Source organism: Beta vulgaris, chromosome 8 (genome assembly GCF_026745355.1).
Source record: "Beta vulgaris subsp. vulgaris cultivar EL10 chromosome 8, EL10.2, whole genome shotgun sequence".
NCBI lineage: Eukaryota > Viridiplantae > Streptophyta > Magnoliopsida > Caryophyllales > Amaranthaceae > Beta > Beta vulgaris.
Genome location: NC_079209.1, coordinates 40,034,630 through 40,062,593, shown reverse-complemented (window position 1 = coordinate 40,062,593; position 27,964 = coordinate 40,034,630). Strand labels below are relative to the sequence as shown.

The 27,964-nt window shown below is 36.0% G+C and overlaps 1 protein-coding gene across 9 annotated transcripts; it reads left to right on the top strand.

Moving 5' to 3' along the window:
* Window positions 1–195: 195 nt before the first annotated feature.
* LOC104901454 (pentatricopeptide repeat-containing protein At1g79540) lies at window positions 196–22,194 on the top strand. 9 transcript variants are annotated; one of them, XM_048634214.2, is made up of 6 exons: window positions 196–2,825; window positions 3,883–4,000; window positions 4,785–4,961; window positions 9,586–9,817; window positions 20,673–20,732; window positions 21,757–22,194. In XM_048634214.2, exon 1 carries the CDS (start codon window positions 408–410, stop codon window positions 2,769–2,771), a length of 2,364 nt encoding a protein of 787 aa, XP_048490171.1. In that variant the 5' UTR covers window positions 196–407; the 3' UTR covers window positions 2,772–2,825; window positions 3,883–4,000; window positions 4,785–4,961; window positions 9,586–9,817; window positions 20,673–20,732; window positions 21,757–22,194. The 9 variants fall into 9 exon arrangements, with proteins under 9 accessions (XP_048490171.1, XP_048490170.1, XP_057247610.1 ...); XM_048634213.2 differs by lacking the exons at window positions 20,673–20,732; window positions 21,757–22,194 and adding exons at window positions 4,201–4,321; window positions 11,027–11,899; XM_057391627.1 differs by lacking the exon at window positions 20,673–20,732 and having other exon boundaries at window positions 21,757–22,193.
* Window positions 22,195–27,964: the final 5,770 nt, after the last annotated feature.

The following is a 27,964-nucleotide window of genomic DNA, read 5'->3' as shown; positions in this document are numbered from 1 at the left end:
AAGGAAAAATTATGAGTATTTTAAAAGAGATGGTGGGGGACCACCAACTTTTTAATAGTATTTTAAGATTTTTATGATGAAAAGGAATCCATTTATGATATGTAACATCTATTATATATTTTCATTTAAGGAAAATGAAGGGTCTATAAAAAAACGGAGGAGGTATATGAATAGTGATAAAAGTCAAAACATTACTTAAACAAACACAAGTACTCTAAGAACTCACTCATCTCCTTCTTCTGTCTTTCCCTTCATAAATCATAGATAACCCACACATCTTTCTAAAAGTTAGAACATCCCACACTTCCAAGAACTTATGTTAATCAATTGGGTTCAAATTCCTCATTTCTGAACCAAAAACCTCCGTAGAACTGTCAAATTTTGATAGATTATCCATCAAATTAACAATGAAAGAAGTAGCTAATCTAATTCAACGACCCATTACCCGGCGTTCTCTTTGGAGATTATTCAATCCATGTAAAATAACCCAAAAAGTGCTCTACATTCTGGAGAAATATAACCCAATTGAGCCCCATCTTGATCCAGTTGCCCACATTCTCAATCCAAGTATTGTGTCATCAATATTGGAGAAACCTCCAAATCTTCAAATGGGTTTTCGATTTTTCATCTGGGCATCGAAGCGGCGGGCTCTCCAAGCTTGGAAGATGAATGAGTTGGTTGTTAATAACATTTTGGAAAACCACACTGGATTTGATCTTTGTTGGGATACCCTCCATGAGCTCAAGCAATGTGGGGTTGAAATCCCATCTGAAGCCTTTTTGTTGCTGATTTCGGGGTATTGGAAGGCGGGGGATGCAGAGAAGGCAGTCGAATCGTTCGGTAAGATGAAGGATTTTGATTGCAAACCTGATATATATACTTATAATGCCATTTTGTATATTATGGTACAAAAGCAGGTGGTTTTGTTAGCATTAGCTGTGTATAATCAAATGTTGAAGTACAATTGCAGTCCTAATGTAGCTACTTATAGCATTTTGATGGAATGTTTGTGTAAAAGTGGGAAAATAAATGATGCTCTTTCTCTGTTCGACGAAATGACCCAGAGAGGGATATTTCCTAATAATATAACGTATACGATTCTATTGTCGGGTTTGTGTCGAGCTAATAGGACTTTTGATGCTCAAGTTTTGTTAAATAAAATGACTAGTAGTGGCTGTCCTCCTGATTCAATTACTTGTAATGCTATGCTTGCTGGGATTTGCAAGGCAGGTAGGATTGATGAAGCATTTATGCTTTTGAAACATTTTCAAAATCAAGGGTATACACTAGGGATTCGTGGTTTTAGTTGTCTAATTGACGGCTTGTTTAGAGATGGGAGGTTTGAGGAAGCTAACATGTGGTTCCGTAAATTGTGTGAGGCAAATGTAACTCCTGATCTTATATTGTACACTATTATGATCCGAGGTTACGCAAAGGTACAGAAGGTCAAGGATGCTTGGAAATTTGTTCAAGAGATGATGGATAGAGGTGTGGCTCTAGATACTCATTGTTATAATACTTTGATTAAAGGTTTTTGTGATATGGGTCTTTTGGAGGACGCACGGTTGCTGAAGCATGCGATTTTAGAGAATAATTGCTTCCCTGACACGTGGACTTATACCATCCTCATATGTGGCACTTGCAGAAACGGGATGGTTGGAGAAGCCATGCGATTTTTGGAAGAGATGGAGAGAGTTGGATGCTATCCTTCAGTTATAACATTCAATGCACTCATTGATGGGTTATGCAAGGCAGGGCAATTTGAGGAAGCGCGTCTCTTGTTCTACAAGATGGAAATAGGTAGAAATCCGTCTTTGTTTCTTCGTCTTTCTCAAGGCACTGACCGTGCAGTGGATAAAGAAAGCCTTCAAAACTTGATTGCACGGTTATGTGATTCGGGGTTGTATCTTAAGGCCTATAGGCTTTTAGCGAAGCTGGCTGATAATGGAGTTTTACCTGATACTACGACTTATAATATCCTCATAAATGGCTTATGCAAGAGTAAGAACTTAAATGGCGCTTTAAAGATCTTCAAAGAATTACAACTCAAGGGACTTACTCCTGATTGTGTAACCTATGGAACCCTTATCCATGGGCTTTATAGAGTTGATAGAGAAGAGGAAGCAATTGGTTTGCTAAAGGATATGATGAAGAATGGGTGTTCACCCGATTCGAATGTCCACAAAACAATAATGACTTGGTTATGCCGTAAGAAGAAGGTTGCAATGTCCTTTGGTCTGTGGTTGGATTACCTTAGGAGCCTTGAAACTCAGGATGAGGAAGCAATCAAATTGATTGAAGAACAATTTGGGAGAGGAGATTTGAAGGAAGCAGTCTGTGGCTTGCTGAAGATGGACTTTAAGTTGAACAACTTTGATGTGGGACCATATACAATATGGCTAATTGGGCTGTGTCAAGCTCGGAGAGTAGATGATGCTTTGAATGTTTTTAGTGCTCTTCTGGAATTTGATGTGACTTTAACTCCGCCAAGTTGTGTGAAGTTGATATGGATTCTCTGCTCACAATTAAAACTTGATCAGGCTGTAGATGTTTTCCTCTATACTCTAGAAAAGAAAATTATGTTAAACCCACCCATTTGCAATCAGATGCTTTGTGCTCTCTTGAGTTCTCAGGCATATGTGAAGCATGCTTTTGATGTTTTGGGAAAGATGGAATCTGTGGGTTACGACCTGGAAATTCAACTTTATCGAAGAACCAAGTCGCTCTGGCAATATCATTTAAGTATACAAGAGGTGGCGATGGCTAGCTAAATTTGCCCCTTTGATGTCACCTGAATGAAGCAACAAAAGCTGCCGTTTGAATTGGTATGGTCTCCTGGAAACCCATGTTATTTCGTGCTAAATCATTAAACTTTATTTTGTGTTACACTTAGAATAAATCTACTATTCTTATGAAAATGCGAACATGCTCTGTTTAAATCAAGCTATGTCTCAGTGTAAACGGTTTTCTGTAAAATTAGTTACATCTTAGTGGTTGTTTCAGCTAGTGCCTGGGGCATCAATCTGTTGCTGAGCAGTGATAATCATAGTATAAATGATCTTCTGCATCGTATTAGTATGGATGCAATGTGAATTATGCAATTGGACAAGTTTAAATCATAATTCATGACTGGCTTAAAGACTCGCATGAGTTTGCTGTAGCTGATATGTGCAAACCTGAGTTGTCAAGTTATGGAAATCTCCAGGTGTATTCATGTCAGTATTTGTCCATTTCCTCAATTCCATGATGTAAGAGGACTCTTGGAAATCCCGCAGCATTCAAATAGGGGACTGATGTGAAATTTAGAATGGACAACAGAATCATGTTTTCCCTGCTTGTAAGATGAAGTGCCCTGATTTTCCTTTGGTAAGGGGTAAAACTGTGAAAATCCCTGCACTTGCTTCTTACCTAGTACTAGTAGCACGACAAAATGACTGCCTTGCACTAACTTTCAGCCTTATCCAGATTGAGTAGTGCTCAAATCATCTTGGAATTTTTTCTCTTTTATAATTTCACAAGGTTCAATTTTGTGTCTGTGCCCTCGTTGTGTCGTGTCGACAACCGTACTGTGGGGTGGTGGGCCGAGTACGAGCATACCAGGTTTCTTCTGAATACATGAATGCATTATGATTAAGCAGAATTGTAGGTTGCCTGACCATGAACGTCTGCTCTCTTGTTGCATGAGAAACACGAGATATGGTACTCAAACCCACTATGCGCGCTAGGAGAAACATGTCATTTATCTAAGTTATATTTCGTCCGTAACTGTTAAAAATTGTCAGCTTCTTCTGAAATGTTATACTATCATTCTTTGCTTGTAGCACTTTGGAAATCTAAGCTTTATAAAAGATAACGGCGTTCGATAAATTCTTTGGTCTCCAGGGGATGGAGGAACCTTTGAATAATTACTCTGCATTGGTGAAATCAGTTTGTACCATGTCAAGATCTCCTTTTCAGCTGTCACCAAAGAGAATTGCTTTGCCAACAGTATGATAAAAAGGTAAATTTTCTGTTGTGTGGAGTGTATGGGGTTCCATGAGCGAGTTAAGAACTTCTATATCTTTCTCTGTGCTGGTGTTCATTGGAATATTAAAATTCAGTTGGGAACTTGGGATACACTATTTTGGGTTATTTTCCCTCTATATATTATTAAAATTGTCAAGATGAGAGAATATTATCCAAGTCTGTTGTAACTTGCAGATATTTGATGCCATATGTTTTGACATTGTGGGCAGAAATGCTTGAAATGTCAGGTGTTTCACATTTACTTTTGATAAGCCCTTGAAGTAGGAAGCAATCTCTAATGCACGCAAAGTATGCTGTATGTGCCTCTATCCAGAAAGACTTGTCACATATACTATTTCGATTGTCTAATAAAAGGATATCTGCTTCCATAAGTAGTAAGGTTTATGGCTAGATCCTTGAATATGCCTTTACTTAAATCGAGTGATGGGAAGTGTATGGTTATGAACCAACCAGTACGCAGGTGTTCTTGTTGGCAAATCATATCTATAATTATGAGAGGTTATGTTCCATGACAAATATGTTTTTGAATAGAGTGTTTGTGCGTGTGTGTGTGTGTGCGCGTGCGTGCGTGCTTTGACTGAGCTGTTTTGGTGGCACATGTGCTTTTTAGGTTGCAATTGTGTACACTATTAATAAGAAGCTTTAACACAAACTTTCTCATGTGAATCTAGCAGTATTACTTCATGCACCAGTTCACTTCATTTATAACAAAAGCATAGGTGAGAGATAAAGTTTCATGTTTTCTTGCATCTTTGCAGTTTGGAATATTGCAACGAACTATTGCCAAGATGCTGTGATTTCCCCCTCTATGTTCTTCTTCTGGATTTAGCCAGCAAAACTATTTATCAAGTACATAATGCTTGATGATGTGAATGATGGCGAGCTGCCAGAATGTCAGCTTGGCAACTTGCTACTTGCTAGAGACATTGGAAATGGTGAGTTTTGAATACTTATAGTTTCATTTACGAAAAAAGGCTTACCCAGCGTTATTTATATCCAAAAGAAAAGATTTTTTTTTTTCAAGCTGTCATATGTATTCATGTTTTATGAATTTGATATTCAGCAGAAATAGCAAATTTACAATTTATGGAATATGCATATATTAGAAAAAGGTCCCGGAAACAGTTGAGTTTAGCAAACATAAGGACATAAGGACTTGCGAATATAAGATCAAATAGTCACCTTAATATATCAATAAGAAGCATATATTAGTGGTGCCAGCGAAGTTGATCATGGCTAATGTTGTTTTGCTGTAGTTGGCTATTCTTTTAATAAATCTTAGAACTTAGCTAGTAGCTACAAACTCTTTGCTTCTATTAGTGCTTTTAGATTATGAGCCTCTGTAAATATGGTCTATTAGAATGAAGATATTTCATAAAACTCGATTTCATGGACAATGGGCAAGACTTAGACATATGCATCAATCTCATTTCTGCTTGCTATGCTTTCTTCCCTGCCATTTGCTTTATAAAGAGATAAATTAGACCATGTTCTGTTTCCCGTAGTTTATCTCTTCCATGTGCCCTTCTTATTTGCTTTTGCCCTCATCGAGAAACATGGTTCTGACAGTAATAAGAGGAATGGTCTTCAACTGACCATCATTCATCTTTAAACTCACTCTTCTCCCCTTGAAACTCTCATCCCTAGGGAGCTGCTTTTCATGTTGAGTTCAATAAATTGGACCTCTTTCATTTTTCAAATGTGCACCGACTGTGTTCTATGGTTTGGAGCAATGCGGGCATAAGTTTCATAGTCTATTTATTGATGGATGGTTAAGGAAACACCAAAGTTGACCTCTATGTCACCACGTTTATCCCATTAAATTTGGTGCTTCAGCAAGGAGTTTGATTATACACGTTAATTGCCTATCAAGCTATCATAGGTTAATTGCTTCTAGTTTATGGAGTTTTATGGGAATTAGAGGGGTATATTGTAAGTTGCAGATTTTTCTGTAGTCATAATAATATTTAATTACTTAATAATAGAAGTTTGGAGCATTAGAAGTATACAGGTTTGTCCATGTTTAATTTGTCACAATTGTTATTCTTGGCTTGAGTGTATTTGTATTTTTTTTGGGTAGCTATGTTCAAACTTTTATCTGAGTTGTAGACTTCGTAAAATTAGGACTTGTTCTTTGTTTATGGTTCCAGTGTTTTATATCTACGGTTCTTCCTTTAGAACAACCTCGATTGGGCTATGCATATAGAAATAAGGAGGAATGATAAATCTGGACATCTTTTCTGACAAGAAGCCTTTCATGGTCACGTTTTGTGATATTAAAGGAAAGCAAACCTTCTTTCAACAACAACAACAACAACAACAACAACAACAACAACAACAACAACTAAGCCTTATTCCCAAGGTGATTGGGGTCGGCTAACATGCATCGTCAACTGGAATCGTGACCAGAGGAGATGGCATCGTCAAGAGTGATAAAAGTTTTTTTTTTTTTTTTTAAACAAGGTTTACACCAAAAAGTGTTTAGAAAAGGTTTTCAGCAAAAAGGTTTTAATACCAAAACAATTGAGAAAAGCAAATAAATGCAGTAATCAGACCCCTTCCTCCACATAGATACTACCCCTCCACCCACTTCTATCCAACGTCATGCTCTCCTCAATCCCAAGTAACCTCATATCACTTTCAATTACCCTCAGCCAAGTCATCTTAGGTCTTCCCCTACCCTTTACAATTTGATTACTCCTCCACTCTTCAATTCTTCTCACCGGTGCATCTCCTGATCTCCTTTTCACATGACCAAACCATCTTAACCGATTCTCCCTCATCTTTTCTTCAATGGATGCAACTCCAACTTTTTCCCAGATCACTTCATTTCTTAATCGGTCTTTCCTTCATTAAAAAAAAAAAACCTCGAACTTACATATCTTGCCAGATTTTTTTGGAGTATACAACCATGATGTGGCATGGTATTATCAATGATCAGATCATGAATATCCATCTCCAAATCCCCTCAAATCCATAGCAGCACATTCTGAACTTCATGCGCTTGTCAGGCAAGTCGTGTTCTCCTTCGCGTCTTAGTCACTTAATGAAAGATGATAAACTAACTCTCCTCTCTCTCAAGGCTCAACTCAACTAAGCACCTTGACAACTTCTATGCTTTTATTATTATTTTCTAGACCTATTTTGTTAAAATAAACTTTCATGCCCTGATATTCGTGGATCACCAAATCTTTCCATTGGGGTGAAAGCTAATGTCATCTTTCATAGAATTATCATCAGTTGATACCTATGAATTTGCAAAATCAGAAGAGGTCTTAACCTCATATAACTAGCAAGAAGGCAGTATCAATATTATCAACTTCTTGCTTTTAGAACTACAACAACTATACATCTTTATCAAATGTTGTAGCCTATGTAGCACGGGTTCAGATTCGGGTCGGGGACGGGGATGGGTACAGGGATAGAAACTGGCAAAATCAGAATTTCCAAAATTGGTAGGGCATGGCGTCCAAAAACTAAACATAAATCAAAATTTTTAAAATCCATACATAAGTTCTTCGAAATCCCAAAAGGAACAAAGTTCAATCTTAGTAGATAAAAGCACGTCAATCTTCAACACGAAACTCGTTTTTGAACTCCGGCTCATCGAGTGAGAGTTTAGCAAACTCTAAAAACCAACGTAATCCATAAAATCGAATGCATCTGGACCAACCTCCCACATCTTCGTACAAAACAACTAGTATTCTTCGGAATTCCTTGATAAAAGGCGAAGATTGTTGTGTTAGTAAAGTGAATCTTGGGCGTGACTTGGATTTAGTTTGTTCCTCCTTAGTCAGTGAGAAGGCATATGTACTTCCCATGCTACTGCCTTACTTTGTTGCTGAGATTGGGATGCCATAATACTTGTTGATGAACTGAATAAAATAAAAAATTAAATAAAAGAAGCAGACTGAAATAAAATCCAAAGAAAGTAAGAAACAGAAGGAGAAAGAGAAAGGAGGACAAGGAGAGCAGTAGAGTAGTAGACTCACCTCACCGGTGCAGCTGTAGCCAGCAAAGAAGCTAGGAGATGGGTGGTCGACTATCAAGGAGACGAGGAGTTAGGGAGAGAAGTTGGGTGATCGACTACCATAGTTCAAAAATCTTGTTTCGGTTACGGTCACGGCGATGCGCGAATGGGGATGAAGCGGTTGTCGTACCGCCAATCTTCACGATGTGGATAGTATCGGTTTTGTAGATTTGAAAACCTTTACGACACGAGTAGTAAGGAATTCTGTGTGGCTTCTTGTGGCTTCTCGCTTTCAGAATTGTGGCTTCTTCGACAATGCTAGGTGGTTGTCGACGTGCGGCGAGGCTGTGTGGTGGTCATCGACTCGCAGTGAGGCAGGGGTTGGAATTTTGAGAAAGAGAGTGAAACAGAGCTGAGAGGCACAGAGCGAAAATGGGAGAAGAAAACCCTATATTTAACGTGGTAAGTGTTTTTGTGAATTTTATTAAACAAGTGTGGGACGTGAATGAAAACCAAAATCTTCCCCAAGACGGCCCCAGAATTGTTCCCTGCCGTACCCAGATTATCCCCACGTACCCAGTATCCTAGGATCATTTTGGAGACGAATCCATGACATACTTGTCCCCTACCCATATCGTACCTGTTCCTCGCTATGCGATTCGGTGTCTGGGAGGCATGCCCAGGCTTCAGAGGTTATTGCTTTTGTTAACTTGTACAGCTCCACATATTAGTACTGTTTGGGGTTTTTTATTCGAAGCTTTCTCATACTTTTGACATATCTGTAGATTGTTCCGCCTGGGCTTTATATGAAAACATTTAGCATTGTTGTCATGTACTTCTCAGTTTCGCAAAGAATTACTCACATTCTGTTTTAGTACGTTCCATGAAGTTTTGCTCACTTCTATTTTTCTATTTTGGGACATAAGGCCTAAAACATCTTTGTACTTTTATACTCACATTTCCTTACTTCACAATTGTTACTCTCTCCTTACCCCCACGGTCCCACCTTTTCCATTTCTCTCACCAACATTTTCCCCTTTCTTGGTTTTGGTGAAAATCAAAGTGAGTAAATCTTTGTGAAACAGAGAGAGTATCTTTAAACTATGGGTTAAACTTTACAGAGATTCAGTTCTAAAGTTACTATTGCTTATGTACTTTGTTCGATTATGTGGTTGATTGTGCTAATTGGTTGGTGCATTTCTGACTTTTTAATTGGATTTCTGTTATTAGTTTTAGTGGGAATGTTTTAAGTAGAAAGTGTACTTGAGACGGGTCTGCTGTCATCTAGCATGGTTGTAGCACTGTAAGCTCCTTTGCTTTGTGTTTTGAAGATTTTTTCATCTTTTTTGCTTATAATCTAATTTTGCTTGAGCTGGAGTAAAAACAAGGCTATTCAATTGCGCGAATCATTCAAATGTAACATTGCTCAGACTATTTTTTATATGCACTACTTTTTTCTTTTTTTCCAACAGTGGGATTGTGTATAGATTACATGGTGGTTGATATTTGAAAGCTTTTGCATAGTCAAAATAGCATGTTAAAAAGCAACTCCTTCCACTGATATTTGCATCTCCCTGGTGCAATTATAGGTTAATTTGATACCATCCAACCCCATTGGTAATACAAGTCGATTCAGAATGTCCAATGTAACAAAAGTCAAATGTTTTCAGTGTGTTCTTAGAGAGAAACACGATGTTCAAACGGAAATGGGCCAAGATAGTAATGGTGCATGTGGTGAGCTCGTGGTAGGTAAACAAGCTAATCTGTTAGCAGCAAGCACTGGTCTTTTAACTGACATTGAAGATCTTCCTCCTTGATCATGTAAGTATAATTTCCAACATTTTGTATGAATGTGTTCTATCTTGTGATATATAAATTCTTTTGTGTTGTAGCATCCGTCTTAACCTGAAAGTTTTGCCTAAATTAACACTTTTTTCGGGTAGGAGGAAATGGAGAGAAAGGGAAGGAAGGGAAAAGGAGGGGAACAAGTTCTCCTGTTTGGATAAGGGATTGGGAAAAGGAAGGGGAAGGAGAAGGAAGGATCTATTTTCCATCCCAAATTGGAGAGATTTGGAGGAAAAATGGAGGGCCATCTTCCCCCTCTCCTTCCTCTTTCCCTCCCTTTCCTTTCTCTCCTATATTGCTATCTAAACAAACTGTAACTAGTGAGCAGCAAGACAATTTTGTTTTCATATAGGTGGAACTCTCGGAACGAATGGATAAGGGAGTGCATTTTAGAAAGAGGCATGGGAAATTTTTCGGTAGTGATGTAACAGCTGCTATATAGAATTGTTTCTGCAAACGGGAATGTACTAAATACCATTAATACTACTTCCATAAACCTTAAAACCATTAATACTAATTCCATAAATCTTGTGCCAATTGCCAAAGGCAAATTGTCTAGTAATGTACGTAATTATAGGCCGATATCATGTTGTAATACACAACACAATGTGTATTACAAAGCTGTTGTGTAGTAAATTGAAGCTGGTCTTATGCTATAATATCTAAGACCCTGTTATTCTCCGTAATATGCTCATGTGTCAATATGGTAAGGTACTATAACAACTAAAGGCTGCTGCAAAAATTGATTTACAAAAAGCTTATGATACATTTGATTAGAGATTTTTTGGAAGAAATGATGATCGAGGATTTGAGCTGAACTTTTCATTACCCCTTGTAAAGACTAATATGACGTCTCACAATTCCTCATTCTCATTGCTTAGACCCATGGATGTTACAAAGCTCAAAGCTGTCTAAGACAGGGTCATCCCTTGTCTCCTCCTCTTGACCTTGTGTATGGAATATATGACTCGCATTATAAAATGAAGTCGAAACTAATAGAACTTATCAGAGCTAAGCATGCCATCCTTGATTGGAAACCAAGAAATTTGTGATGACTTCCATTCTAACAGTGATTTTCAGTCTTGCAGATCCACAAAACCATCAAATTTGATGGATGTCACTGCCAACATACTTAGTCAAACTTAATCTTTGATGGATCAGCTAACACCAACTGTTCTGTGGCAGGTATCATACTCCATGATCTGAGCGGAACAACTTTAAAAGCCCTTGCATGGAAGTTGGGATTCACCACCCATTAACAGCCGAAGTGTTTGCCCTCCACAACGGATTTCAAGCCTCTAAATCAATGGGTATAACCAAACTCATTGTGGAAGGAGACAATAAAGTATTGATCAATATCTTTAAGCACAATTTGAACTGCTGCTAGACAATTGAATAGCTCGAAGATATTCATTAGTGATGTGAAAGCTTTCAAATGATTCAGTTCATACACATTTTCCGCGAAGCAAATCGAGCCGTTCATTCCCTCTCAGAAAAGGATTTCCTAACTTTTTCCTAGCACCCTTCTAGTAAAACCTAAAAATAAAAGTATATCAACACTCTGGAAGGCTTCAGTTATCACTCTAAGATGCAAAAGCTTGAATCTTACAATTTATGCTTAGCAAATGATATTGTGATCTTCTGTCAAGGCAAAAGTAAATACGCCTTTATGCTATTACAAGGGTTCCAGTTCTTTTCTGGTACTATACTGTGTTGTAAGCAATTAAAGCTGAATCTGCTCATGTATTACACTGGCATGGAGATCTCCAGAGTTCAAACATTAAGTGATGCCTTTCGTTTTGTGCTTGGAGTTCCTTGGACGACGTGTTTCAATCAGTTCTTGTAAACTGTAGATCGGGCGTGGCTAGTTGAGAAGATACCAACTTGAATTGCTGAGCGTGGAAAACTCGCCATCTCTTTTTAGCTGGCAGGTTACAACTTACAACTCATAAATTTAGTGCTCATGAGTATGAGTATATACTGGCAGTTGGCACAAATGTTCCTCTTCCTAAATTTGCTTTCAAGAAGATAAAGGGAATATATTGCGCTTATTTATGGCATGGCTTTGTTGATAGCAACAGGGACGGTTTATGTTTAATGGAACAAAATGGTGAATTCGAAAATATATGGAGGCCTTGAGACGGGGTGAAGTGACACTTAGCAAGTAATCAAGACTCTTTGGGTCAAGTGGGTAAGGACTAGGGGTGCTTATCGAGCGAGCCGAGCCCGAATAGCACTGGGCTCGGCTCGAGCTCGTTTAAAATTTCCCAGGCTCGGCTCGGCTCGTAAGCTCGCCGAGCTTGGGAGAGCCGAGCTCGAGCTCGGCTCGTGATGGAAATTTGGGGCTCGAGCTCGGCTCGCGAGCTCGTTTAGGCTCGGCTCGCGAGCTCATTTAGGCTCGACTAATGAGCTCGGCTTGGCTCGAAGTAGGTGAGCTTGTTCACTCACCCATCATATGCTTTTATAACTTGATTTCCCTCTTAGCATTGCTAAGATTTCAATGTGGGACTTCATGGTTTGTTAAAGAAAAACAAACTCACTATCCCCATTTCAATGTGGAACTTTATGTTTTGTTTAAGATAAACAAACTCATTCTACATATGCTTATATAACTTGGAATCCCTCTTAGCATTGCTAAAATTTCAATGTGGGACTCCATGTTTTGTTAAGAAAAAAAACTCATTATACCCTTGTTTTGTTTACATATGCTTTTATAACTTGAAATCCCTCCTAGCGTTGTTAAAATTTCAATGTGGGACTCCATGTTTTGCTAAAGAAAAAATTATCAAATATTTTAAGTATTAAATAACCAACTATTTAAAATTATACTTTATTCCCTCTATGAAGAAAATAAAGTATAGTTTTTGTTTTTCAACCAAGGAGATACAAAATTAAACTTTAAGTTGAAGTAAGGAATAGTAGCTATTTATAAAGAAAATAAGGTTGATCCTTGTTTTCTTAACCAATGTGGGACTTTAGTGCCTAGTGGAGTAGAGGTGAAGTTGGATCACAAATTAAAATATATAATTTGTAAATCTAAATTAAAATATAAATTAGTATTAAATTTTTTTAATATAAAATATTTTTTAATAAAATATTTTTTTGATATAAAATAATAAACGAGCTGCTCACGAGCTTTACGAGCCGAGCTTTGCCTAGCTCGGCTCGGCTCGTTTAAGTCTCGAGCCGAGCCCGAGCTCGAGCCGAGCTTCAACGAGCCGAGCTTTGACCGAGCTTTGACCGAGCCGAGCCCGAGCTACTCGCGAGCTTGTCAGGCTCATTATCACCCCTAGTAAGGACTAAGGAGAACGAGAGTTTTGCCAAAAAAAGAAGCAAGTTTCCTATCTAGTTTTGTTTGATTTGTAAATTGTATATGGTTGGAACTTGAAGTAGTTCCCTTGAAGGATAATGTTTGGATTGATGGCCCGTTTGGTAATCGTTAATAAATTGCGGTAATGACAATGAATTTTAAGTGTAATTTTATTAGAGAAGTACACTTAAAATCTTCATGGGGAAACATTTTTTTCTCCATGGGTAAGTAGTCTCACTCCTAAACTTGTGTTTTGTCTCCAAGGGAAAGCAATTTCATTACCACTCATTACCACCTACAAGGTGGTATTGGATGAGAAAAAGAGAATTCAATGAGAGTGGACACTTTAGGATAAATTAGCATTACTATGGGAATGGATAATGATATTCTTCACAAATTTATACACAAATTGTTTTCCATTATCACCATTTATAATCAACTACCAAATGAACCGTGAGGGTAATGTAATATTTGGGTAATGGGGAAATGGAGATCAAATAAAGAAAATCAAGATAAATTTAGGTGGTGGTAGGATTTAAAAGAGATGATGTATATGATAAAGAAATGGAAAGCAAAACGATCACCCTCATTTTTAGGTGATACTAGTTGGTTCCTAACCTGGGTTAGAGCCTTAGAGGAAGCACTATGATCAATTGTTAAGGTTCTCAATTGATAATTTGTTACAAGTAGAAAATATAACTTGATGTTTGAAAAATGACTTGTACATTGTGAAAAAAAGAGTTTGAGACTTCTTATAAACATTTTTCTTAGTTTTATGGCAATTAAAGAGTTTTCAATGAAATGTCAAATCACAAGGTGACACGTGACAAGGTAAAGTCGTATCATCTAATTAAAAATAAACCTAAGGTTCACTAACTAGTTAGTTAGGAAAATCAGTATCGAATTCACAGGGGGATAACTATACTATTATGTCTAAACTTTAATATTAAACTAACAAAATTAGATAAAAAGTTGGTTTATTCAACTAATTGCAAATATAAATCAAGGGATCAAATAAGGGAAAGACTAAGGAAACATTTCAATATGTATGCAATTGAGGATATCAAGAATGACTAAAGAAACTCAATAGTTTCTCTCGAACATTACCTCCTCGAATATCACTAAGCTGTTCTCGTATGGTCATAGATTGGTAACCTATTGTTGAGAGCCTATACAAAATCCTACCTCTCGGTCTATAACTTTGTAATGCAATAGTAATCAAATAAATTTAGCCGAACTTGCAAATTAACCAAACTAACTCAATAATAAGAATCAGACGAAGTCACAAGCAAACAATTATTCATTCAATCCGTTATGCATACATAGATCCCAAAATCCTTAAAAATTAAACTACTCACTCATAATAAAGGAAAATATAATCACAATTAATTAACCAAGCATCGTGAACTAGTAATGAAGAATAGACAAGAGAATAGAGAAATACCAATTGAAGAACAAATCTTAAAATTAATTACTTCTACTGAGATCTTCAATATCCTTGAGAATGAAAATAAGCTTCAAAAATAAACTAGGACATTACTATTTACCGCCCGTATTTACTTAAAATCGTCCGTTTTTTTTAAAATTTTCCTAAACTACCCCTATATATACTCACTCACTCTCTCTCTTCTCCTCTCACTCTCATTCTCAAGTTCTCTCACCTCACCCCAACCACCACAGACAACCACTACCATAGGAACCACCACCACCGAAACCACCAAAACCACCACCACACCAGAACCACCACCACAGCAGCGACCACCACCAACATTGAAACCACCGCGAATATTTTTTTGAAAAATGACGGAGGAGACGAAATGAATTTTCGTTTCCTCCATGGAGGAAAGGAAAATTCATTTTGTTTCCTCTGTCATTTTTCAAAAAAAAAAAAAATTTGGCGGTGGTGGTTTCGGTGTGGTGGTGGTTCCACTGGTGTTGTATCTGATTTAGTGGTGGTTTCGATGGTGGTGGTTCCGGTGGTGGTGGTTGAAGTGAGGTGAGAGAAAGTGAGAATGAGTGTGAGAGGAGGGGGGAGAGAGTGTGAGTATACATAGGGGGTAGTTTAGAAAAATTTTGAAAAAAATACGAGCGATTTTTAGTAAATACGGACGGTAAATAGCGAATAGGATAACTTAGTGTTCTTGAGAGAGCAAAACACACTTAGAAAGCTAATACATTGAATAATAGAGTAAAACGTGATTTTTTTTCTCTCCAGTGAAGCAAGAAGTATTTTATATTAAAATAATAAATTGTGCAGCACACGCTTTAAATCACATACATTTCGACCCGCCTGGGCAGCGGGGACGGATTCCACCCAACCAAGCGGTCATCAGCCCAGTAAAATCTTCGTCTCCTCCGATCAGGCGGCCTCTAAAGGCCTTTTCGTGGAATAAATTCTCCGACTCGCCTGATCGGATGAAATATGTCAGGCCGAACCTATAGGTATTTGTTTTTCTTTCAATTCTTCTCCAAAACTGTAACATTTGGCCAAGCAAGGTTGCCCCCACCTGTCGGGGCGGAATCTGCCCGACTAGGCCATCATCAAGTACCCATTTTTTTCAATCAAATCTAGCTCCTGAACTTGCCATCCTAGGTTTCACATTCGAATGATGAGTCTTCCCTTCAACAATACGCATATACACATGGTGAAATCAATCAGAAAAGCACCCTTCAAAATTTTAATTTTTGCAATCAAGTTCAAGAAAACAAAGCAAGATCTAAACGTAAAATCATATGAAAATAGAGCCCAAAGAGCTCTCAAATTTCACAAAATGCTAGGGAAAAAGGGATAGATAAAATTGAGAGGGAGAGAGGAGACGTGACAATGCCTACAATTCTTTTTCTTTTTCTAAATATATTAGAAAAAAAAGATTTTATGTTATGAACCATAAAATAAGATTTTATAAATATAAAATTCTGAAAAATAAAGTAAAATATATATCATAACCAGAACAACAATCGTCCCTATAACAACAACAACTCCCAGGGTCAGACTTCGAATGCTCAAGGGGGGAACAATACTCAGCATAATGGTCAGAATAACAATCGAGCAAATGGAGGAAACAACAATCAAAACGGCAATGGAAATGGTGCTCGAGGCAACAATGGAAGAATCTATGTTATGAACCAGAATGAAGCAGACACCAACGCTAATGTTGTGACGGGTACTTTCCTCGTAAACTCTAACCCTGCTTACTTGCTTTTTGATTCTGGGGCGTCTCATTCTTTCATAGCTAGTTCATTTGTTGAAAAGTTAGGTCTAAAACCCTCAATCTTGTGTCAAACCTTCATAACAATACCTTCAGGGGAAGTAGTTCCTTGTAGTTCCATATACCAAGACATACCCATTACCATATTAGGATCTGATTTGCCTGCTGATCTTATCCAGTTCAACTTACCCGACTTTGATGTAATATTGGGGATGGATTGGCTTGCTAAGTATAGAGCTAGGATAGAGTGTCATACTCAAAAGGTGTCTCTTAGGGGGCCAAAGGGAAATAGAATATCCTATCAAGGAATTGTTTCTAAACCTGGAGTCAGTATTGTGTCAGCCATGTCATTCAAAACCTATATTAGGAAGGGCTACCCCATATATTTGTGCCATGTGAAGGATGTGAGTGTGGAGGATGGAGAGATATCGCAAATACCTGTGGTGAGTGAGTTCCAAGATGTTTTTCCAGAAGAAATTCCAGGGATGCCGCCAGTGAGAGAAATGGATTTTAAGATTGACCTAGTGCCTGGAACTGGAGCTATTTCTAAGGCACCATATAGGATGGCACCTGCTGAGATGCAAGAGTTGAAAGTGCAATTGGAGGAATTATTGGAGAAAGGGTACATTAGGCCAAGTGTTTCACCTTGGGGAGCACCAGTGTTATTTGTTCGAAAGAAGGATGGAACCTTGAGGTTGTGTATTGATTACAGAGAGTTGAATAATGTCACAATAAAGAATAAGTACCCATTGCCTAGGATTGAGGATTTATTTGATCAACTTAAGGGTGCTGGAATTTTCTCTAAGATTGATTTGAGGTCTGGGTATCACCAATTGAGAATTTCGGAGGAAGATATACCAAAAACAGCGTTTCGTACGAGGTATGGGCATTATGAGTTCACAGTGATGCCATTTGGACTTACTAATGCACCTGCAGCATTTATGGATCTTATGAATAGGACATTTCAGCCGTATTTAGATAGATTTGTGGTGGTGTTCATAGATGATATATTGGTGTATTCGAAGGACAAAGAAGAGCATGAAGGTCATTTAAGGAAAGTTTTGGAGATACTTCGAGAGAAAAGGTTGTATGCTAAGTTATCAAAATGTGAGTTTTGGCTTGAGAAAGTTGCATTTTTAGGTCATGTGATTTCGAAAGAAGGTGTTGCTGTAGATCCATCAAAGATACAAGCAGTAACAGAATGGGTGAGACCTAGTAATGTGACTGAGATTAGAAGTTTCTTAGGACTTGCTGGCTACTATAGGAGGTTTGTGCAAGATTTCTCAAAAGTAGCTCAACCTTTGACAAATTTGATGAAGAAAACAACTCGATTTCAGTGGGATGAGAGGTGTGAGAAAGCTTTTCAGGAATTGAAGCAAAGACTTACTTCAGCACCAGTTTTGACGTTACCATCTGGATTAGAAGGTTTTGAGGTGTATAGTGACGCTTCTAAGAATGGGTTAGGATGTGTATTGATGCAACATGGTAGGTGGTAGCATATGCTTCGAGACAACTTAAGCCTTATGAACAGAATTACCCTACTCATGATTTAGAATTAGCTGCTGTAGTATTCGCATTGAAGATTTGGAGACATTATTTGTATGGTGTGTCATGTAAGATTTTCACTGATCATAAAAGTCTGAAGTATATATTTACTCAGAAGGAGTTGAACATGAGACAGAGGAGATGGCTTGAACTTATTAAGGATTATGATTTGGAGATATTGTATCATGAGGGTAAAGCGAATAAAGTTGCTGATGCATTGAGTAGGAAGACTAGTCATTCGATGAACATGATGGTGTTATCTGAGAGATTGTGTGAAGATTTCAGGAGCATGAGTTTAGAAGTCATGGAGCAAGGGCAAGTGGAAGCTCAATTGAATGCACTATGTGTGCAACCCACCTTATTCGAGGAGATTCGAGAGAAGCAAAGTAGTGATGAGTGGATGGTGAAGATAAAGAAAATGAAAGAAGATGGAGTTGTCATCGAGTTTGACATTGATGAGAATGGTGTTGTGAAGTACAAGGGAAGATGGTGTGTGCCTAAGGATGAGGAGTTAAAAAGAAAGATTTTGGAAGAAGCTCATAATACGCCATATTCTGTGCATCCTGGAGGAGATAAACTCTATAAGGATTTGAAGCAGCATTTTTGGTGGAAAAATATGAAACGTGAAGTGGCAGAGTTTGTTGCAAAGTGTTTGACGTGTCAGAAAGTGAAGATTCAGCATATGAGACCTGGTGGAATGATGCAACCTTTAGAAGTGCCGAGTTGGAAATGGGAGTCTATTTCAATGGATTTTGTGATGGGATTACCACTTACTAAGTCAGCTAAGAATGCCATATGGGTTATAGTGGATCGATTGACAAAGTCGGCCAGATTTATAGCAATGAAGGATACATGGAGTATGCAACAGTTGGCTAGTGCATATGTGCGAGAGGTTGTTAGACTGCAATGGAGTACCAAAGGATATCGTTTCAGATAGAGACTCGAGATTTTTGTCCAAGTTTTGGGAGAGGTTACAACAAGCCTTTGGGACATTGCTCAAATTTAGTACAGCTTTCCACCCTGCAACAGATGGACAGACAGAGAGAACAATTCAAACATTGGAGGATATGTTGAGAGCATGTGTGATAGACTTTGGAGGATCTTGGGATGATTATTTGCCAACTATAGAGTTTTCGTATAACAACAGTTATCACTCAAGCATAAAGATGGCACCGTATGAAGCATTGTATGGGCGAAAATGTAGGAGTCCTTTGTGTTGGAGTGACATAAGTGAGACGATGATTTAGGGCCTGAGATGATTGAAGAAACAACGAAACAAGTTAGGCTTATTCAGGAGCACATGAGGGCAGCTCAAGATAGACAAAAGGCTTACGCAGATCAGAATAGAAGGGAGATGGAATTTGAGGTTGGGGAGAAGGCTTTGCTAAAAGTGTCACCAACAAAGGGGTCATGAGATTTGGTAGGAAAGGAAAGTTGAGTCCACGTTACATTGGACCATATGAGATCTTGGAGACGAATTGGGGAAGTAGCCTATAGATTAGCCTTACCAATGGAGTTAGCTAATGTCCATAACGTCTTTCATGTGTCTCAACTTCGAAAATATGTCCATGATCCTACCCATATCATTCAACCTGAAACCATTGAACTAGATAAACCTTATCCTTTGAGCAACGCCCAGTTAGGATCCTTGATACCAAAACGAGAAGTACCCGGAACAAGGCGGTAAAATAGTCAAGGTGTTATGGTCAAGTCAAACTTCTGAAGAGGCTACTTGGGAAGCCGAAGATGATATGAAAAATCGATATCCCGAACTTTTTCAGCAGGTACGCTTGAGTTTCGGGGACGAAACTCTTTAAGGGGGGTAGAATGTGATACTAACTTTTTGTTGCATATTAGTAGCGAACGATAACGTTAAAGTTCGAGGACGAACTTTCTTTTAAGGGAGAGTAGATGTAATATCCCAAATTTTTGTAACTATTTTATAAATTTATTTTGTTATAATAAGATTTTATAAATATAAAATTCTGAAAAATAAAGTAAAATCATAACAAATCAGATTTTTATGAAACTATTTTATTTATTAAATCAGATTTTTATGTTTTAAAAAAAAAAAAAAATTCGAAATGAGATTTTTTTTAAAAATCAGATTTTTTTTTCGTTCAAAGAAAAGATAGAGAGAAAAGAAAATTCTGAATTTTTTTTAAAATACTTATCTTTTAGTGAAACCCTAGATTTACATACATATATATATCCCCAAACACCCAGAAATTCTCACATAATTCACTTTCTTCATCTCTTTGGTAAGTTCTAAATTTCAGATCTAGAATTACCATTGTTATTTTCGAAGGTTTTAAACAGAAAAATGATGTAAATTTTTAAAACCCGACGTGACTCCGGCGACTTGACCGGAGTCCGCGACCGATCTTCTTCTTCTCTTCTTCCTTCTTCCGTCTTCTTTATTCTTTCTTCTGTTCTTCTGTTCTTCTGGTTTTTCGTGGAATAATGGTTAAATAGGAACAAAGGTTCCTTTATAGGCTTGATGTTTTGAAAAAAAAAAAACAAATTATTGAGTGTGGACAGCAAGTTCACGGAGAGTTGTGACTTGCTGCCACAACTCACAGGGTGTTATGATATATATTGAATTTTGTGCACCTGTTGCACCTGTCACGCTTTTCCTCAATTTTTTTTTTTTTATTTTTTTTCTTCTTTCTTTCCTTTTGTTAATTATTTATCTTGTAAACTGTGGTTAATTATTTTCGAGATATTACATTAAGTGACTAACTTTAGGTAATATTATTTGTTGTAGACGGAAACTTCGTAGAAGACGACTTTTAGTTGATATTGCTATATTTGGGACGCGTTTGAGGTAATTCACAATGTCCATCAACAACTAGAATCCCGTTAGGAATTGTATGTGCTATGTGTAATACATGTGTTATGTGATTCTATGTTTATGTTAGATGTATATTATGTGACAGGAATCGTATAGTACTTTCTATGACTAAAATTATTATTATTATTATTACTATAGTACTATTATCCCTGCGTATAATATATATGTATCTACTGGTATTGTTGTTATGGAAGTGGATTTTTTTTATGTACCTAATTATACCATCGTATTAAAATTATGCTAATATTGACAATGTACTTAATGGGTATAACTAGTGTGTTAATGATGTAGCGAACGGTATTATAAGTTGACATATATTGTGACTCTATGAGGCTCTAATGATGGATATATTGGTTACTATGAATTATGGACGTTGATTAGTATAATTTTATTAAGTGGCTAAGTTGTGAAAAATATTATTTTGAACTAAAGATGTTCCTGTTAATGTTAATGTGATGTTTGATGTGTCACAACAAAAATCGATTAATCACGTAAAGTGAAATATTATTGAGGGAATTATCCTGTGGACTTGGATCCTCCATAGGTGATGAACAGTATTTGATTTTATTATGTTACAACTCTTTATTGTCTTCCTCCTAATACTATTGGTGCGCATTGCGGATACCCATTAGATTAGTGAGGGGTGTGCACACTAGGAACGTTCTGCAAAACGATATTGGCCATTACTCTTAATTATTTGGGTGACGACCCATGTTGAAGTAGGTGGTTACTGGGATTAGTCCCCTACTGACGTTCGATTCCCTTCTAATAAATAAAATTGTTGTGTATGACTCATATAACTTGAATAATTGAAATGGTTAATCATATGTGAATACTTGTCTATATTACATTATTTGTCTTATTATGCTATTAAAAAATATTTTTTAAAATATAACTATTATATTATTATTTTACGGGATGGAGTTGTAATTACTTAGCTTTCGCTAATTTTTGTATTTTTGTTTTTCTTTGCTCTTTTCCTATTTATATTGTGCAGGTTGGTGAAAGGGACTACGTTGCAGGAATGAGTGAATTTATAGTTTTTAAGTTCACCTAGTTCAATAAACACTACAGTACTGCCATTTGAGATTGTTTAGTTTTGTTTTGGTATAAAGTAGACAACTTAGTTTGGTTTATTTTGATACTTTGGTTTGTGAGTAAAATTTTTATTTCTAATAATTAGCCTTGCATTTATTTTGAACAATAGATGCGGCGGTAACACCCTAAAGGTTTGGTCAGATATTTTAATGAAAAGTGAATATTTTATAAAGTTTTGAAACCAAAGTTTTGGGGTGTTACAAAAAGTTTTGAAACCAAAGTTTTGGGGTGTTACACTTGAGCCTAAGAGAAATGGAGGCAGAGAGGAGAAAAAAAGGGAGAAAAAGGGGCGAGCATTGTGCAACTCTTGGCAAAAAGTGAAAAAATTGTTTCTGATTAAGTACCATTAACCGAGTCAACGCCAAAAACCTATGGTCAATGTCAGAGTGACATCGTCGGTCTTAGTGTGACAAAAAAATTTGGTTTAAGGTTTTTTTTGACAAAAAAAAAAATTTAAAAAGTTATTTTTAACAGAAAGTAACTTATTAAAGGTTGTTTGTGACAAATTTTTCTTATATTATAGATACATACAAATTAAAACTTCATAACTTAATTGTTGAGTTCTTTTAAAAAATCATAACCCCCCTTATTATCTTGTTAAGTTTATCTTTAAGTTTCTTTTATTTTGTAATGTCAAAACTTCTGATGAATTAACTGATAAGTTTTCGAAGGAGTAAATGAGCATCATTCCTTCATTATCATGTTAGCTCAGCTCATTGGTAAAGAGCTCCATATTTTCTATACAAGGTTGTGGGTTCAAATCTTGCAATAAAATATGTTTTCGAATGTAAGGTAAGAGCTTTTCCATAAGAGAGGAGTGTCATGTGGCGAACATATTTGCCATGTCAAATATGACATGGCACTATGTCAGCCCTTGAGAGGAGGTGACACGTAGGGGGTTAGAATGCTTGTCCATGCGTCTTAATAATATGTATTGATATTGATTTAGTTATATTATGGTGTTGTAATCATTATAACATATCTATCTAGACTATTCATTTTTAATGTTAGATCTACCCGTATATTAAGTTGACTTTTTAACTGAACTAAAATCAAAATTAAAATGAGGAATTCATCTGAAATTGTATGACAACCTTCTCAGGGAATTTAAATTACTTTCATGATTTCAAGAGCATAGGATATCTAACTTCCACTAATTATTTCCTCTTTTTGTTTTTCCCGAATGGAGAGTTTTCTTCCCACCAAGGCAACAACTGATTTAGAGATTTACATTATCAAGGATATTTATTTTATTATATATCACCTTTGACTTTATAATGATTTGATTCAAAATAAAAAAGAAAGCAAGATGCAATAGGAAGATTAATATAGTACTTCATTTGTTTCTCAATAGATGCATCATATTGATTGGGTTCATTTGTCTATGCACAATTTTCACCATTTATATCTTCAATTATATATTATTATAATTATTTAAAATATTGAACATTCACTTTGAGATTAACTAAACAATGAGTTAAATAATGAAATTTATAATTTTTTACTTAGTATTTTAATAAGGTCAAAGTTCGTATCCAAATAGTGTAAAAAGTTAAAGTGATACATCTATTAAGAAAACGGAAGAAGCCACTAACATTCCTTTACAACTGTTTAACAACTTTTTAAAGCTCACTTTTATGCTTTTTTTTTAATGTTTCAAAGTTAACTAAATTAATGAAAAAGATAAGTCTACAAAAAATAAAAGGTTGAGATTCTTAAGCAATTATAGTGCCTATAATTTTGTTGTAGCTATTGAGGTACGTCCCCATTTTTAGGTAATATGAACTACCTAGGGTGGTAACTACCCTCATCTACTAAAATCTTAGTATTTTTATTTTCTCATATTACCCGAAAATTCTTAAGTGTTCCTGAGAGCGCCTAAAACTAAAAGCAATTTTTTTTGCACTTTATCACATATTCTTTTTATCAAGAGCACAAATCATAAATTGTGCAAATATATATATGCAAAAATCATAATGGGAAAGGATTTGGTGAAGATTTTTTAGAAAGAAAAAACTAGGGGGGATACAGAGGAAAGGAAGAAAAGAGGTGGCTTTGTGGATGGGGCTCGTGTTGGGGGGGGGGGGGATTTGGTTTTGAGAGGGGAGGAGTGATAAGTGCGTTTCTAATGCACTTAATGGAAATTTTTTAGCTTATTTTGATCCTTTTTTCTCTCCTTTCTTCCTTCGTTCTTCTCCATTTTCCCTTCTATTTCATTCACTTGATCATAGTGACATTTTGCTGGATTTTCAGTCGATTTTGACTGGATTTATACTATATTTACTTTCACTGTGTTTTTGTCGTGTTCAGATTGTAGGCATGACCATTTATGATGGTTGCAAGTTGGAAAAGAAAACAAACAAAGCGTGTTGAGGGCCCTTATTGGAAGACATGTTGCGTCATCCTAACAACATTGCCTTGTCCGCACCAAAAGTGAGGAAAAAGGAAGAGTTGGGCAGTAGCTATGGTGCTCCTACGCCAGTCTGGTGCGCCCGCACCTTTCGACGGATCGTTGTACAAGAGTAGCAGTAGTGTTGGTGTGCCCACACCACTATTGTTCCGAAATTTTTTTGTAAGGCCTTGAGCCTAATTAAAAAAATATTTAGGTTTTATTTTCGAAGGATAGATTTTATGAGATAGTTTATTAGAGTTCTTCTTTGAGAGATATACCCATTGCTTTGTTTTCGATTTCGAATTTCTATATTAAAGTTGTTGATTTCTACATCTACAAGGTATTTTGATTAATTTAATTGCAAGTTTTCACTTTTTATTCATTATTCTCATTGTTATTCTCTCTTCCTCAATAGTTATAGATCTTATATATTATAGTTTCATAATTGGTTATTTTATTCTATTAAAAATATATTAATCATGTTTAGCTCTAGATTAGTTATAAATTTTAGATTTTTATGTTTAGATTTCATGATTTCTGAGTAGTATTCTATCCAGGGTTTGGGTGAAAATATGAATTAAATAAAATTTTCATTGATTATTAATGTAACTGTGGTGATTTAATGATATTTATGCATTAATCATGATATTTTGAGGCCTTAGGATAGATATTGATCACATTTATGCTTTGATATTTTGCTTACAAATACTCTTAATCGAAGTTTGAACTCTTTTATCATTAATTCCCATAAATCAACTTAATTTCTAGGTCAAGATATTCTGTAGAAAAAAGGGGATCATTTTATTAGGGGTTATTCGTACTTATTGAATATGTTAATCGATTAATGAAAGACCATTCGAGAGAGAATTTAATTGATTGATTAAGTGATTATTCTTGAAGACCATTTGAAAGAAAATAAACTTGAGTATCTTATAGGAAAACTAAACATTCCATAATTGTCGTTGTTGAATCACAATTGCATTAATGCTTATTGTTCCGTTCTGATGCAAACTAGTAGCCTTAGTTTGACTTTGATGTTTCCCTTATTGATACTCATTCTCATATTTATTTGCTAGCTTATTTGATCTTAGTTAGTTATTAGTTGTTACAAAACCATTCTAAACCCCCAAATACCCTTCAATTAGGCAATTTAAACTTGTTACACTTTGATTAATTCCAATTTTCCCGTGGATCGACCCTTGACTTCCCTTTACTACGCTCTTAGTAATTGCTTGTAAGGAGTTATACATAGGAGTTATCAATATTGTTTGAAAAGTAATTTTTGGTGCCTTCACGATGCACTAAAAATCTCTTATAAAGGAGAAAGAAAGAACATTTTGTTTCACGAAGTCTTAGGTATAACTATTACACAATAATTTAATGTGTAACAGATATCCACACGTGTGAAATCACCTTCTCTTCCCCTTCATTTATCACTCTCGCCCTTCCTCTTCCTCCACAACTACCACCATCTCCACCGTCGCAACCATCTCCCTTCCATTTTCTTTCTTCACCCAAATCCACTATATGTCCTCCCGAACCTCAATCGCAAATCCTTCCACCAATGTGTATCCAAAGATCATCGCCATTAATCTTCTCCAGTGATTACAATCAAAGATTTTGAGATTTTTGAAAATCATTTTGATGGAAATTAGATTGTAAAATCAATTTACTTCCAAGATTTTGAGATTTCTCGCAACATCGTAAAATTAAGGAAAAATTGACATGAATGATCCCAACTTTCACCAGTCTTCTAAAAATAATCCCAACTTTGGATTATTTTAGAATAAACCTAACTTTAGGGAGTACCTTCTCAAAATAATCCAAACTATTAATTTTCTATATATCATAGACCTAAAAGGGATTAGTATATGCAAGAAAAGTGATACTTCAGTTTATTTTGAGAAAATCCCCTCAAAGTTAGGATTATTCTGGAATAATCCAAAGTTGAGATTATTTTGAGAAGACATCAGAAAGTTGGGATTATTCCTGGCAATTTTTCCTAAAATTAATATACATCGGAAGATCACAAATAAACCTACATCGCAATATCGTAAGATCCATGTCGTTTGAAAATCAAAACCTGACCTCGGAGTGCGCACAATGGTGGTAGCGTGAACGTCTTAGTTCTTTCTGTTTCCTCTCGTCGTGCGACAATAGTTAAGCATAACAACTAATGTTTGAGTGTCCGGTGAGATGGTGTCCTCGACCTTTTTATCTCTAGTTTCATTTTCTCTCTCCTTGTCTTCTTATGCCACCAAATAGCCGACCAAAATGATGACGCTGATGATATTTGGGCGAGTTTTTCCAGGAGAAGAGAAAGAGTGGAGGAGGAGGCAGTGGTTCAGGGACGTGGATGGTTGGGGATCGAAGGTATTGCGATGACAATTTGATGATGGTGTCTCCGCTTTGAAACTACTAAATTACCTTGAATGATTTAGTGGAATGAAATAAGTTGCAAAAGAAAATAATTTATGAACCCTATTTTATTTCAACTTGCCATTCTAAACAAGTTAAAAAAGGTATATGCATCAAATATTTCAATCAAAAAAATTTATCGGACAAAATATCTTTACCTTTTTTATAAGAGAAGATAATATACATGACGTATATCTAAAAATTCTAAGATACTAACTACTTTTTATACTCTTTAATTCATTCAAATCAACTCATTATGTATTTTTTTTTGTTCAAAATTCATTCATAAAAAATAATATTAAAAATTACTCACAATTTTTGTTAGTTTTTTACATTAACGAATTAATATATCTAAATTCATCTAACTATTAATCTTTTATATTTTAAGCATAATTATAACTATAGTACGGATGAAGTATATATTAAAATAATAAGTTTTGAAATTAACGCACGTATCATCGTTTTTTTTTTACCCGTAGAAATAAGTCACTTATGAAAGATGCATGTCACCATGCATATAAGACTAGTATATTTGTGAAAAATGTCACCATGATTTGAACTAAATCACTCATTGTTTTTTGACCCGTAGAACTAAGTCACTCATGAATCATGATTAGTTGAAAAGTCACCTGATTAAATAAGTGTTAACATGTCTACTGTATACACAATGGACTCCAATAACTCCATAATTCTCTTTGAAAATTATTGGAAGTTTTATTACATTTGTAGATTTCCTAGAATCCTAAGAGAATATGTTCTCCTATCAATTAGTGCAGCATCAGTGAACTTGGGCAAAGAATCCTTTCCACATATCATTAGTTTGCTTTTCGGACTTACTGATTGGCTAAAGATGCTTATATCCCTTGTAGCTTTCACGCATATGGTTATAAAAAATGTTGCCCTTTTTTCTTTCTTTATTGTTCACTTGAAAAAAAAGGTAAATAGTAACTTAAATGTCTTGTGGAAGACATCTTATAATAACGCCAAAATTGTCAACAACTACCTAATATATATCACTTTTCATAAACAACTACCTAATATAAACTTTTTCTTATACAACTACCTAAGTTAATAATTCCGTCAACGTAACACTACCAAAAACGTTAAGTTTTGAAAATTCCGTCACATGTGGCCCACCTTTCCTAATTTCCACCTTTTACCCTTGTTTACCTTCGTTTGGCTTTTCGCATTCAACCTCTAACTGTAATTCATCCTCTAACTCTTCTCACTCATCATCTTCAATTCTCACCTACCTTGTTCTGCATCTTTCATCATCAATCACCATCTTCCTGAAAAA

Excerpts from the sequence above, each read along its gene's own strand:
- LOC104901454 (XM_048634214.2), top strand. The coding sequence starts at position 408 with ATGAAAGAAGTAGCTAATCTAATTCAACGACCCATTACCCGGCGTTCT.